This window comes from Fusarium poae, chromosome 2, assembly GCF_019609905.1.
Source record: "Fusarium poae strain DAOMC 252244 chromosome 2, whole genome shotgun sequence".
NCBI classification, from domain to species: domain Eukaryota; kingdom Fungi; phylum Ascomycota; class Sordariomycetes; order Hypocreales; family Nectriaceae; genus Fusarium; species Fusarium poae.
In genome coordinates this window covers 711,323-725,087 of record NC_058400.1, presented here as the reverse complement: position 1 = coordinate 725,087, position 13,765 = coordinate 711,323, and the positions used below count along the sequence as shown (strand labels likewise).

Sequence of the window (13,765 nt, the reverse complement as noted above, 5' to 3'; positions counted from 1 at the left end):
AGCTTGAGCCCAAGCGCGCGGTCGTCGATGTGTCGTTTGTTTGGGAAAGCGACCGATGTATTAATGAGTAAGTACCGGATGTTAATCCTGTAAGATAAGTAATACCTCCAAAAAGGCGCCACGGAAAGAAGATATTATGAAAGGCGCATAGCACCGGTGTGGAGGTCAAGTTGGAGGTTGATGAGCTTGGGCTGGGTGGAGGTCATTGGTGATGGATGTTTAGGAATTGGCGGTTGACCAGTGGAGCGTTGCCAACGTTTCCTTACAGTGCTGATTGGCAGACAACATGCCAGAAAGCCGCGAAATTTCACAGTGTGTAGGATTATCATACTGTCCATTCACTTTCCCCTTGTTTAGTGCCAAATCGTTCTTATCGATAAGCATCTTTCATCTGACTTAGGAATCGCTTCTACTCAGTAGCAATTCCTAACTTTATCTACCTTCGATCATTTTATCATCCTCCAACACTCCGACCTGCCAATAATAGTCGCTGTGGTTCCTGAATCACTGCACCGACATTACTACCGAACATACCACCTCTTCACTGTTGCCCAATCACCTTTGTCAAGTTAACTTGACCGACCCCATCGCGATCGACAATCATGGGTAACGACGGCGGCTCCATCCCCAAGCGTCACGAGCTTGTCAAGAATGCGGCGCGCGCTCCCACCACTTCCGAACTGAAAGCGACCACCCTTGAAGCTCTCGCTCATGCTTGGTCCCATTGCGCCCTCAGCGGCGAACCTCTCGATATCGATACTCTTGTCTCCGACTGGCGCGGGCGCCTATACAACTACGAAGCGATCCTAAATGGTCTTATGCCATCTGACGAACCCGTCGACATCACACCCGCGAGCCTGGGTGTCAAGTCATTGCGCGACGTGGTAAAGCTCAAGGTTTCCAAGGAAGGCGACAAGTTGGTGTGCCCCATCTCCATGAAGGAGCTGGGTACTTCCGTCAAGTCTGTCTATCTGGTACCTTGCGGACATGTCTTTGCGGATATAGCGATCAAGGAGATTCAGGAAAAGAGTTGTCCCGAATGCGGCACTGAGTTTGAACAAGACAACGTCATCACGCTTATCGCGCATACAAAAGAAGAAGTTGAGAGATTGGAGAAGAGAGTTGAGAACCTCAAGAGTCAGGGATTGACACATACTTTAAAGAAGGACAAGTCGGAAAAGAAGAAGAAGCGCAAGGGCGACGACGTGAATGAAGAGGATAAGGCGTCCAATGTTGCAAAGAAGAAGGAGGATGCCAGGATAAGTGGTATCAACAATTCTTTCGCTGCGTCGCTGACGGCAAAGGTGATGGCTGAGCAGGACGAACGGAATAAGAGGCGAAAGCTAGTGGCAGAGTCGAGAAGAGAGGCTGCCAGAGGTTGATGGACAGAATTGAAGTAGACTACACAGTTCATGATAATGATACCCTTGCCATGCGAAATTGAAGTGACATGCGTTTATTAAATGGATAATAAATTTCTTGTGACTGGGACCCTTTTCGCTTCCTTTCACCAATGACCACACAACAGCTTCCTTGCCTCATCCACGATGGCCACCACCTTCAGCCACACCCAGTACCTATCGACCCAAAACCAGCCGACACAACAACTGAGCAAAGCAGGTAGCAAGTCGAAAAACAATTCGGAGTCCCACCCATTGCAATAGCTCCCGAACACTTCCTTCAAGTAATTGATGTGAGCTGTATCATCGCTGTACTCCCATGTCCCCCAGTTTATAGAACTGGCGCGAGGAGGCAAATACTGAAGCGCCCAAAAGAGACCAAATACTAGGAACTGCACTCCCAATATGAACCCCGAGGCCTGCAAAGTTCGAGATATCCCGATCTGTGGTAAGCGAGTGAAGACCAGTGAGAGGAGGATGAGGAAGCAAAATTGACAAAGCGACAGCCTGATAACTCTTTCAACTTCAAAAACCTCGCTCGGAGGTGTCCCCTTGGTGAGAAAACCGAATCGATCGGGAATGTGTAGTGTTTCAGACTGGATCGTGTACCATCGGGCGGCCAGGTCGAGTTTCCAACGACTCACGACGTGATGAGATGCTCGAGGATCAATCATGTCGAAGACTGTTGCCACTTGTCGGACCTTTGATAACTCGGCAAAAGGTTGCGGTGAAAGTCACTTACTGCTGTGCGAGTTGGGGGGCGTTGGTGATGATGAAAGGAGAAGTGGGAAACCAGCAGCAGACAAAGAATTTTATACCTCGCAAGCAACCTTATGTTAGGGCTCAGCAGAAGAGAAAGCTTCAGCAGCCTTGATTAGGTGATAAGAAAAGTTTAATTTGGTATATCGTAATAGTGTTGGATACGTTGATTTGTGTGGTGTTGTTGAGAACTTTGACTCGCAGGAGTTAGGTTTTGGGGTACAAAGATAAGTAGCCTAAAGATATGGTCTAAGGACCATAAAGTAGTCTAATAATTTCGTTTCGTCTCTTATTTTTCTAGCGGCCAATGTATACATAAATTTCCTCTTTATGCCATCGCAGCTAGGCCATGAACACAATGAGAAAAGAAATGTTCACAGATTATCCATCTGGAACATGCCCCCGGATGCGAACCAAGTCGCAAACCAACACCCCAGATGTGAGCCAACCCCAGATGCGAACCACCCCAGATGCGAGCCACCCCAGATGCGAAGCAATCCTCAGATTTGAGCCAACCCCAGATGTAAACCAAGTCTATCAAATCAACAAAACCCCAGATGCTGTTGGTGTGGAGACCATTACAGTCTCTCACCCCTTTACTGCCCTTCGTCCCGAAGAACGTCGTGCAGGCCAGTACTCAATCGTCAATCCCGAAACGAGAGTACGCACCAACTGACCTCAACTCGATTTTCATGCCAGGCGGACAAAAGCAACTGCAGGCTGATGCCAACCTGCCCGTCAGACCATTACAGTCATCGGGGAATACCCTCCTGTCACATCGTTAGACGTGACTGTCGGATAGTCCATTGAAAAACACCTCAATCAGGAGACTGAGATAGCCGCCGATCGCTCCCGCCACGATGACGATGACCGCTGCCCAGTTAAAACTGGGGTCGTCTCGGGCTATCAGATGTTAGTGATACCGAAAGGTGAAGTTCAGCTGTGAATCAGCGGTGATAGGAGAAGGGAGGCTGTGATTCACTGACACCGAAAGGTGAAGTGCAGCTGTGAATCAGCGAAGCTGAAAGGAGAAGGGCAGTGAGGAGAGACTGGATTACTCACAAACGACGTTTTCCAGGCCAAAGTATTCTCGCATTTTGAGAACGATCGCAGCCATAAGGACGCATGAAAGCCCCTTGACTACCCATCTCGCAACGGTGAGGAAGGAGATCATTGTTGGTGTTCGTGAGCGCAGTCTTTTTCGAGGTCTAGTCGAGTTGAAGAGGAAGAAGAAAAGAAAAAAGTCTGAGAGCAGGGGACGAATTTAATGAGGGCATCATTCTGGTTGGAAAGGAAGGAAAGCACACTGGTCGAGGAAGGAAGGCAGTAAAGCGCTGTTCGGATGAAAAAAGGAAGTCGCGCTGGTCGGATGAAGGACGGAAATCACGTCGTGCCGTTGGGAGGAAGGAACAAAGCTGCAAGTTTCAGCGGCTCAAATGCAACAGTCATGTTCAATGGTCAAGTTGACAAAAATAGAATCCCAGAGCATTTTGAATCCCTAAATTGCAAAAAAAAACAAGGAGCGGTCGAACGGGTGAAGTGTGGTTTTTAGGTTCGGTTTTTTAAGAGGTTTGTAGGTTTGTAGGTTTTTTATAGGAGCGGATTCCGCTCGACCACTCCTCGTTAAAGGTATTAGAGTTGAATCAATATATAAGGTACCCCGGGTCAAAAAAACAACGAGTTGTTTGTATTTGAACGTCGATGAAAGATCTTTGACACAGGTTGGGGCTGCACTCTGTGGTAGACCGCAATAAGAAATGGGCCAATATGGCTGTAATGAGACGCATCGGCCAAATCACGACATGAAGTTTCAGCCATTAGTAATAGACGTTTATTAGACCAGGAAACAGAAACCAACATGTTGGTCGAATTTTTCCACAAGCGGAAGTAATTTGAAAGTCCATGGTTCAGTGATTCTTTGCTATCATTCCATGTGAAAGCGTATAACTAATAACAATTAACGCAGCCTTCACAACCGCAAATTCTTAGAATCTCAATACTCCTGGCAATTTCGGTATCAACAAAAGATTACGAGCATATGACTGTAGCACAAGTAGTGACGAAGTGTTGATTCTGCCAGCTGGTGCAGGGTAGTCTCGCTTTGAGCAAATCAAAGTGATGAACTCACGAGAGTAGAAACTCATTTAACGAGCGAAAGTACGCAGGGATAATTGGAAAGTATAAAATAAACATCTAATATGTCCCTTATTATGATGTGACAGTAGTCTCGTTGTTGAGTCATTCAATCTTGATAGAGGAGATCGCGAACACGATGCGAATGACGGCGTAAATTAACAAATAAAGTAGACTTCCCGGGTATATAGTATATCGTGCCTCATATCCAATCATCCAATCATCTATTCATCCTTCAAAACCTCAAAAACTCTCTCGTAACCTTCCACTGCTGTTCTCCAGGATCAGGATCTCTGAAAAACGTGACAAGAATCCCTTCCATCTCTGCAGGCCCAAAAATCGCATTCTTGATACGTCGATCATCCGGAATATTGAACGGCGGTTCGAGATTGATCGAATTGAGCGCAGCGACATCAAGTTGTGGTAAACTATCAGTCATTGGTGCATGCTCTTGTCCAGGAGCAGGTGACGATCCGCTGGACGCTAGATTGAACGGCGACCCAGACAAGAACTCCTCGGGTGTCGGGTCCGTGAATGATACCGGAGGTGGAGGTAGACTCGGAGGTTTGGACGTGTCAATCTTTATCTTGATGTCTTTGTTGACGAGCATCTCGTATATGGCTTCTGCTTCGGCAGACATTTCACTGAGTGTGCTGGGACTTGGTATATTTCTTGGGCTGCCCATCATCAAATCCGGATCTATTGGCGTGGTGTCAAATTCGGATTCTTCCATCTCAATACTTCGTGCTGCGATGACGGCTGCTTCGCGGGCGTGCCAGAGGTTCTCTCTGCGATTGCGCATTTGGTCTCGCGTGAGAAGCTTCAGGGCGGCGCGACGAAGGAGGGGATGGCGACATTTGATGGCGGTCCAGTAAACGGGAGGAATAATTTCTGTTTCGAAGCTGAAGGGTTCTAGTTTGGAGTTTACGGGTGTTGAGTTGAGGATTGCAGATGCTAGTGAGATGACGGCTGCGAAATTGGATGTGTAGTTGTCGTAGCGCATCTCGCCCGTGTCCAAGGCGATGGAGATGTAGATTAGTGTGGATTGGTGATAGATTCGGATGACATTGAGTGTGTTTTCCAAAGACGGAGAGTGTGGTGTCATTGATGTGATGACGGTAAAAGCAGCGTGCCATCGATTCAGCTGTGACAAAAGTCGTTGTTGCTCATGCTGGAAACGGACAATCTCTTGGGGATCTGTATCTGGATCAAAGATGATACCACGCGCAGCAAAAGTAAACTGCAATGTGTCGTCAAGCATGAGGTACAAAGCGTACCGCGCTTCTTCGAGACTGCTAAACATGACGGGCATGTCTGTCCAGCTTCGCAGATGTGCTGGGATAGGCGCAGGACGACTACCAAAGAGAAAACTCGAGAGACTTAGACGAGCGTAAATAGGCACGAGGATATGCTTGATCATCTCCATGGACGGTGATCGGCCGTCACTAAGAGTGGAGAGGATTTGTCGGCCTTGACAAATGTGCATTTGTGCAGCTGTGTCGCGATCAATGAGAAACGCGACGCAGATGAACAAGACGCAGACAAGGAGGGGTACAAGAGAAGGATCATTCCTCTGACCCCAATTCCGTAGTGAGGCAATCGCATTTCCATACTCGCGAAAGGCAAAACGTGTGTCGACTTCACGATTAGTTTTGCCTCGAGTTTCTACGGCTTCGTGTAGACTGCTGATGGCGAGGATGGCGTGTCTCACTGCTGGTTCGGAGGTACTCATCTTGAGAACCACACCGCCCCAGAAGCTCGCGTCAATAGCACCAGAGAGAACCTTTGCGGTACGGAGACGGTAGTGGTCATAGGCGTGAACTTCTTGAGGAGATTCAAACCCTTGTGATGGGGTTAGAGTCATGGGTTCTGGTGAAGAGTTGGGGGATGGACGGTAGCCGTCGCATTGACGACCTGTCTTGATACATCGTAGACAATAAGGCTTGGCTTCTGCAAGGCTGTTAATTGGAGGACCTTATGGATCAGGTCAAGAGAGATGTACCATCGCATTTAACTTTACGAATTCTGCGTCATTGTTAGTACATATCTGAGCTGAAAGGGTTGGGGAAGACGAACTTGCAGGTAATGCAGCCAGTCCGCACTTTTTTGCTCCCCTTGCGACCCGATGGTTTGGGCGGTGACTTAGCTGGGACAGAGTACATGGTAAAGGACGAGCTAGTTTGCAGGTAATTTGTTCTAGGGCTGACTTGAGGCTGGAGAAGAAGAGAAAAGTCCGAGATCAAGAGTCCGAGCTAGAAGGAATGAGAGGATGCTAGTCAGTGGGAGGTGGGTGAATGATTGATATGTGATTTTATTTGTGCTGTAGAGCAGTTCCAGTAGGTAGGGATCGGCAGAGGGTACACAGCCGTGGGGCTGATCTGGCAGTGCTGCTGAGTTGATTGGACTGTTTAGTGGAAGGATGGTGGCGCAGCAGCTAAAGAAAGGAATGAGGATGCTCAGCCTGGATGGAAACTGATAACAATAATAATTCACAAAAGATCAGCGCAGAGATATAGTTGAGGACTATTCTAGTCTTTATTTTGTCTCTCATATTGTTAATAGATGGGTTGTTGTAAAGGTAGAGTAGCCGTTGACTGATATGAACGTCTCCACACCTAACCGTTCAACGGGCGTAGGTTCAGGATCTAAGTATGCATTATACCCTTGATATAACTCTAAAGTAACCTTGAGATCCTGTCAGCAGTAGAAGAATAAGACGTCAACTATAGCTCAACGCTTAAACGGCTTCAACCACCCAGTGGGAAATTGACTGATCCTACAACGTCTCAGCCTTACACTCCACTCCCTGAGGTACCCACTAAAGTTTAGCGATGTGACATGGCTAAATCCTTCGAAAACTATCCGATTGGTTCACTCGTACGGAAGGCCACAGGGGGCAGTGTCCCAAAAGTGCGTCATAAGTCACGTGACGGCAAAAATCAATACAATCACACCTCCTATATAGACCCGTTTAAAGAATATACCTACTATAAGGTCTATAATTAATAGCGCTATAGCTATTAAATATACTATAATTAATAATACTAAATATATTATAATTAATAGTGCTAAATACACTATAATTAATAGTGCTAAGTACGCTATAATTAATAGTGCTAAATGCACTATAATTAATAATACTAAATACACTATAATTAATAATGCTAAATATACTATAATTAATAATACTAAGTGCATTATAATTAATAATACTATAATTACTAAATATACTATAATTAATAATGCTAAATGCGCTATAATTAATAGTACTATAGCTACTAAATATACTATAATTAATAGTGCTAAATGCGCTATAATTAATAGTGCTATAGCTATTAAATACGCTATAAAGACCTTCTGTTTAAATACATATTCTTTAATTAGTCAGCAGACTAGTCCTAATTAGGATAATTATACATTTAAACCATATAGTTATCCTGACATCGGCGTCAACCTAACAGAAAAAACATCGCATCCGCACTTTTGGGACACTGCCCCCTGTGGCCTTCCGTAACTCGGACTTGAATCCTCGGAAACTAAAAAAGTAAACGCCAAGTCATTCTCGCATTGCACGGTCCGAGATTAAAGCTAGCTCTAGTCTAGGCTGTTTTACTGACGCTATGCTTTTAAAACATCATTTAGAGGATTTAGTATTAAGGATATTGAGGCTGAGTAAGATGACAGGCACTAGAAAGGATGTTCCTGGACTAAGTTATACACAGATGAATTAGTGATAATATCGATCCTTCAGCTAATGATGCTGTGTATATAAGTCAACGTGCAGGTCGGTCTTCAATCAACACACACCACAAATATCTTTACTCACAATCCCATCTTTATTTAATCCATTTCTCCAAATTCGATGCCTTCTCTCTCCAAAATCGCAGCTGTGGCTGCAGGTGCTCTCACCCTCGTCGACGCCAAAGCATGTCCCCCACTCGGCGCCGTCTTCCCACCACCTCAAGCACCAGGTGAAAGTCCCCTGGTTCAAAAAGCCGCAGCAGCACTCAAAACCGGTCTCGAAGCCAGAATAGTGTCCCAATTCAACAACTCTGGTCTTGCTATCGGTGTCAAGTCAATTCACGAGGAGGATCCTTTGTTTACTTACCACTTCACACCGCCTAACCCAGGTGAAGGTTCTGACAAGGTTGATGAGGATACTGTTTTTCGCATTGCTAGTGGTTCAAAGCTGTTCACTGCTTTGGCCGCGCGTGTGAATGAGAAGATTGACTTGCAGGCTTCTGTCTTAAAGTATCTTCCTGAGCTTAACAAGACGGCTGGTGATGATGATATTCTGTCGCTGAAGTGGGAGGATATCACTGTTGGGTCGCTTGCCAGTCACCTCTCAGGTGTTGGTGTTGACAGTAAGTTTCTTTTCTTTACCAAACACATTCTCATGATACTAATTCTATGACAGTGGCTCAGGATCTGGCAATTGTTGGCGCCAAGCCCTGGGCACCATTCGGCCTACCTGATATTCCCAAGGGCAAAGGTCCCAACTGCTCTGGTCTCCCCGGCACTATCCCTTGCACCAGAGAAGACCTTCTCGAGCAGGTCAATCTTCGACCTCCTGTCTACGCCCCCTTCACTAACCCAGTCTACTCCAACGTAGGCCACGCCCTTCTCGGTCTTGTGCTCGAGGCTGCTGAAGACATGCCTTTTGAGGACATCATTAAGCGAGACATTCTTGATGTTGTAGGCATGAAGAGTACCTATGTCGACAAGACTCCTCCTACAAAGGATCTTTTCATTCCTAAGAAGGAACCTACATGGAACTCTACTCTGGCCGTCTTTGACTCGTAAGTTCTTATGCTCAAGAGTTGTGTTCTGACTAACATATTTAGTGCTGGCGGCATGTTCTCATCTGTATCTGATATGCTTCTCCTGGCTGAAGGTATTCTCAACAACAAGTTTCTCTCTGCAGACGAGACACGCAAGTGGATAAGCCCGAGGCCAACACTGCTTCTTGGGGCTACCAAGTGGGTGGACCTTGGGAGATTCTCCGAAGCGACAACATCACCTCTGACGGTCGCCTTATCGACATCTACACCAAGAGTGGCGACTTGGGTCTCTACCACTCTCAAACCGTCCTCATTCCTGACTACGACATTGTCATCTCCATCATGTCCGGCGGTCTAGAAGCCACTGCAAACCCCTACGTAACAGGCACAATTCTCAGCGCTATTATCCAAAACCTCCTTCCCGCTATCGAAAAAGTTGGTCGTGATGAAGCAAAGGATACTTTTGCTGGAACATACGAGGACAAGGAGACCAACTCAACCATTACTTTCGCTCAAGACAGTGGCCCTGGTTTCAAGATCAAGGACTGGCAAATGCGCGGCTTTGACGTCCTCAACAATATTGGAAACTACAACTTCAACGCCCTCGAGTCAGGTGCCTCTACGAAAACTCCCTACGTCGACGCCCGCATGTATCCAAGCAACCTAGCCGGAAAGAATGAAACAGCCTGGCGCGCCGTTTTCGACAAGACCGACTCCAACACCGACGCCGAGTTTGAGAAGGATTTGTTCTTCAAGGATGGTACATGTCAGACTTGGTTCCAGCAAGATCGCATGGTGTACAACTACCTCCCCTTGGACTTGTTTGTTTTTGTTGAGGGTGAGGATGGTGTTAGTGAGGCTGTCAAGAGTCCTGCTTTTAACATTACTTTGACAAAGGTGCGTCAACCTGCTGAGAAGAAGACTACGGGGGAGGGGCAGACCAACGCCGCTGGGGAGAGAGAACGTTTTGGAGTGGCTGGCCTTGCGGTCTTTATGATGGTCGCGATGATGAATTTGTTCTAATGAATTTTCAGATCTAGTGTTTTGCTCACGCATAGGTGGTAAAGGAAGCAGGATAATTTGTATATGGCATATTGAATTAATATATATCCTATATTGTTAATAATTTTATTAAACCATCTTGTATTACATGTAACCAAGTGATCTAGTAATCCTGGCTCTGTATTTCGGAGCCGATACTCTTTTTATCTTTTGATGTTCCTTGTAGTAGGTTGTGAAAGATGAGTGTACGGAGGCACCCAAGTATCACGTCTTGATCTCTCTGGGTAGCCCGGATAGCGACCCGTGTAGCGTGAACTCCCACCTTGAGATGAGTAGTCACCTAAGTCTACATCGTCTGGTGGACTAACGCGTGCCCTTTGACGTGTCCCCTGCAGCCTATCCGTACGATCAGATATCAAGTCAGGTCCTATAAGCTTCCTACTGTATTTAGCGAGCAGACTATCCATGTCGGACTTGCTTCCAGCTGTGTTGTCTTTAGAAATTGTGTCCTTGTTGCGGATTGTAGCCAAAGAATCGATGCCACTTCTTCTAAGTTTCGGAAACGCACGAGAGAGATCTTGGGTGCTGTTACGTGGTGGGAATACCTGAGATAAAGATTCAATGTCTCCTGTCTCATCTGTTTCGGCGGAAACAGCTTCTTCATCTCTCACGGGTGGATACCACGGCGCCGAGATACTATCATCTGACAGGTCGTCATCAGGAGAGCCAGTTTCTTCATTGCTTAAAAATTAACTGTAAGACAATTTCATATATGTCGATGTTTAGAAGGTAACCCTTACCTGGAAGGTTCGTTTTTCCGCTGCTTCAGGGATTCCGGGAAGATGTCCTCTGGATCGGGGCTAAATCTCGGTTCCGGCGAGGGGTTTGGCAGTTCCCGGTCCCGGAAACGTAACATCGGCTTAGTTGGACGAGATGAATAAGGCTGCATTGCGGGATCCTGCGACGATACCATAATATGACGTAGCGGCCTTGTGAAAGAAACCTGTTGTTGAGAACAAGTCCGGGACTGGTTCCGCGGGGTTTTACGGGGATCTGTTGCGCGTAGGAGGCATCGCTCACGGATAGATAGAGGCTGGAGCTGACAGTGATATACACGTGATACAAGCTCCGGGCTTATGAATGCGTTGGGATTGGGTAATGTCTCTCTTTGAACCGATATCCTTGCAAGGCCGCCACTTGGTATCACCCTGGGTGGCCTCAAAGTGTTGCCAGTTCATCTTTACCCCTCCTTGACCTAAGAGCCTGGAGCCGATTTCTCCCATTTAAATCTCATGAGCTTGTGGACAACACCTTTTGTTACGACCATTTTCAACGCGACAAATGTCTAATCGAGAAGCGACATACTTCCTAGCACCAGTTGGAAATCCACCTGAAGGCCTAATTCGGCTGGGAAATATCATTTCAGCTCCAGCCTTCGTAGACGACCCCATCAATGAAGAGTACATCCCACCCAGTGAAGCTTCATTGGAAGTTACCGAGCACAGTCATGAGAATTTTCAATTCGATATAAGTGCTCGACACGATGGGTTGGCCGGGATCTGGGCATCGTTCCTCCAAACACTGGGAATTGGAGGTGACATGACCGTACATTGGTCAAAAGAATGTAGTGAGAAATGGTCGTGTGAAAAGTTGACGACAATCACGTTTAACCCTAAGCTCGCCTACATCTCTCAATGCTTGAGCGACGAAGGAGTGAAGTACCATCTACGTGTCAACAAACCTTGGCTCGGTGCCTCCAAGCTATTTATGATCACAGGTATCAAAGTCGCATATGGAGCCACCTCTACGATTTCCCATGCGGCCGAGAGAGGATTAAACCTCAACTTCGGTACCGATCTCCTTGCACTGGGCGTTCCTATAAGTTTTGGACCTCAGGTTGCGAGTAGCAAGGGCATATCAGTCAAGCAATCGCAAGATAACTCTGAGCCATTTGTTTTCGCCTTCCGTATCAGACGTATCAAGATCTCACGGAAAGGAGAAGTCCATCACGAGAGTTACAATAAAGGACAAGTGCTTGGGATCAAAGTGGAAGGTGACGAAGAAGATGTTGAAGTTGTTGTTGATGGGGTCGAAGATCATGATGTGGATGGACAGGAATTTCACCTGAGTAGCAAAGATGCTTTTGATCAAGGAGTACCAGCTGAAACCCGTTGCAAGGTTGTAAAAGTGGAGAACGACTTATAATGTATTGGAAATACTTAGGTCACCAAGCAGTACTATCCATTAACGGCCATAGAACATAGTCGGAGTTGAGATACTTTCTCAACAGCTATCTACCTTTCTCCCAAGTCCCTTCGCATCTTGTCAGCCGAATGGAACTGGTTTACTTCCAGCAAATACTCATCAAACTTCTTTGCCTCATCAATCACTTTTGAGAGATGTTCATATGACAGTGGTTCTTGAAGATACCTTGCCAACTGCCTGGCCGTGGACACTGTGTTCCGGATCTGGCGGCCATTCAGTTCGACCTTTGCGAGCTCATCAACCTTTTCCATCATCCCCTTCACATCTGCGCCGAGTAGTGGGTCGCTGTGATCTCTTGTCGATGACGTTTCCAGTTTTTGAAGACGTTGGAAAAAGTTCCTCCAAATTTGTGATCGTTGTTCTGGCCCCAGGTTTTCATACCTGAGATTAAGTTGAATCCGAGATTTGAAGGCTTCAACTAAGATTCCAACACGGTTGGTTGTAAGAATTATGATGCCTTGACATCAGTTAATGAGACGTTTATCTTGTCAGAGGAGGTAAAAATACCATCGTAGTATTCCAGGACGCGCAAGAATACAGACACAAGAGCATTTCGCTCGAGGTTGAACATAGATCGCTGCTCTAAGAAGACATCTGCCTCATCTAGAAGTACAACTGCTATAATTAGAAAATGACATGATGGCAGATGTCAAGACGAACATACCGCAGCCCCAGGTTTTCCCAAGATGCAGGACAACGTGAAGATACTTGCAACAGTCAGTTAAACTCATTTAACTCAGGGTAGGACAGACATCTTCAACTTCCTCAACCTTTGTGCCGATATCACCACATGTCACTCGATATAAAGGCTTTTTTGCAATCTCAGCTACACTGAATTCTTGTGAGCTAATCGCCGTTTTACTTTCGCAGAGCATACCTTTCTGCTGTGAGTGTCTTGCCTGTACCAGGACCTCTGTTTCGTGTGTTAAGCGTGACGATACCATTGGATTGTGAATAGTCTTACCCATGAAGAAGAATGAAAAGCCCATTGCCTTTTCCAGGAATGATGTCAGCACTCTCCGTAGATCGAAGTTGGTTCATGACTACAGCTTGTACAAGAAGCTTTGTTTGATCAGGAACAACGAGAAGTTTGAAAGCCTCAGTGTTCCAAACGACGTCGCGTAGGAAGTGCACATCCAAGTTGTCTATATAGTTCGAAGTCAGCCTAAAGAAATCAGCAGAGATTGATATTACGCTAACCCCATGTTCTGTTATCCATGTTGAAGCCGAATATAGATGTTGGAAGGCAAATAAAGAAGTCATCTCCAAGCTCTGGACTTTCCTCTGACATGTAACTGTTATCGAGGCTGTTCGAGCCTGAAGATGGTGGCCGTTTTGTAAGGGTATCGCTATCGGGATGTAGCTTCTTGTAGGTCTCGAGATCCACCATGAATCGCGAACCGATCAGGAAGTTATTAACGTGGT

At 46.3% G+C, this 13,765-nt stretch overlaps 9 protein-coding genes across 9 annotated transcripts; 4 read left to right on the top strand and 5 right to left on the bottom strand.

Moving 5' to 3' along the window:
* Nucleotides 1-602: 602 nt before the first annotated feature.
* On the top strand, nt 603-1,382 carry FPOAC1_004167 (uncharacterized protein; the record flags this gene model as incomplete). Its single annotated transcript, XM_044848721.1, has 1 exon — nt 603-1,382. The coding sequence occupies one exon, from the start codon at nt 603-605 to the stop codon at nt 1,380-1,382; it is 780 nt and encodes a 259-aa protein (XP_044707431.1).
* A 125-nt stretch (nt 1,383-1,507) lies between these two features.
* FPOAC1_004166 (uncharacterized protein) lies at nt 1,508-2,074 on the bottom strand (the record flags this gene model as incomplete). The annotated part of the gene is made up of 1 exon (XM_044848720.1): nt 1,508-2,074. One exon carries the CDS (start codon nt 2,072-2,074, stop codon nt 1,508-1,510), a length of 567 nt encoding a protein of 188 aa, XP_044707430.1.
* A 443-nt stretch (nt 2,075-2,517) lies between these two features.
* FPOAC1_004165 (uncharacterized protein) lies at nt 2,518-2,835 on the top strand (the record flags this gene model as incomplete). Its single annotated transcript, XM_044848719.1, has 1 exon — nt 2,518-2,835. The coding sequence occupies one exon, from the start codon at nt 2,518-2,520 to the stop codon at nt 2,833-2,835; it is 318 nt and encodes a 105-aa protein (XP_044707429.1).
* A 105-nt stretch (nt 2,836-2,940) lies between these two features.
* FPOAC1_004164 (uncharacterized protein) lies at nt 2,941-3,333 on the bottom strand (the record flags this gene model as incomplete). Its single annotated transcript, XM_044848718.1, has 2 exons — nt 2,941-3,062; nt 3,222-3,333. 2 exons carry the CDS (start codon nt 3,331-3,333, stop codon nt 2,941-2,943), a joined length of 234 nt encoding a protein of 77 aa, XP_044707428.1.
* Nucleotides 3,334-4,527: 1,194 nt separating this feature from the next.
* Nucleotides 4,528-6,454, bottom strand: FPOAC1_004163 (uncharacterized protein; the record flags this gene model as incomplete). The annotated part of the gene is made up of 3 exons (XM_044848717.1): nt 4,528-6,242; nt 6,295-6,317; nt 6,369-6,454. 3 exons carry the CDS (start codon nt 6,452-6,454, stop codon nt 4,528-4,530), a joined length of 1,824 nt encoding a protein of 607 aa, XP_044707427.1.
* A 1,700-nt stretch (nt 6,455-8,154) lies between these two features.
* Nucleotides 8,155-10,113, top strand: FPOAC1_004162 (uncharacterized protein; the record flags this gene model as incomplete). Its single annotated transcript, XM_044848716.1, has 5 exons — nt 8,155-8,656; nt 8,710-9,091; nt 9,137-9,186; nt 9,273-9,970; nt 10,108-10,113. The coding sequence occupies 5 exons, from the start codon at nt 8,155-8,157 to the stop codon at nt 10,111-10,113; spliced, it is 1,638 nt and encodes a 545-aa protein (XP_044707426.1).
* Nucleotides 10,114-10,278: 165 nt separating this feature from the next.
* Nucleotides 10,279-11,024, bottom strand: FPOAC1_004161 (uncharacterized protein; the record flags this gene model as incomplete). The annotated part of the gene is made up of 2 exons (XM_044848715.1): nt 10,279-10,816; nt 10,876-11,024. The coding sequence occupies 2 exons, from the start codon at nt 11,022-11,024 to the stop codon at nt 10,279-10,281; spliced, it is 687 nt and encodes a 228-aa protein (XP_044707425.1).
* Nucleotides 11,025-11,416: 392 nt separating this feature from the next.
* On the top strand, nt 11,417-12,280 carry FPOAC1_004160 (uncharacterized protein; the record flags this gene model as incomplete). Its single annotated transcript, XM_044848714.1, has 1 exon — nt 11,417-12,280. One exon carries the CDS (start codon nt 11,417-11,419, stop codon nt 12,278-12,280), a length of 864 nt encoding a protein of 287 aa, XP_044707424.1.
* Nucleotides 12,281-12,788: 508 nt separating this feature from the next.
* Nucleotides 12,789-13,730, bottom strand: FPOAC1_004159 (uncharacterized protein; the record flags this gene model as incomplete). The annotated part of the gene is made up of 6 exons (XM_044848713.1): nt 12,789-12,955; nt 13,005-13,047; nt 13,093-13,171; nt 13,218-13,253; nt 13,305-13,485; nt 13,541-13,730. The coding sequence occupies 6 exons, from the start codon at nt 13,728-13,730 to the stop codon at nt 12,789-12,791; spliced, it is 696 nt and encodes a 231-aa protein (XP_044707423.1).
* Between the last annotated feature and the right edge of the window lie 35 nt (nt 13,731-13,765).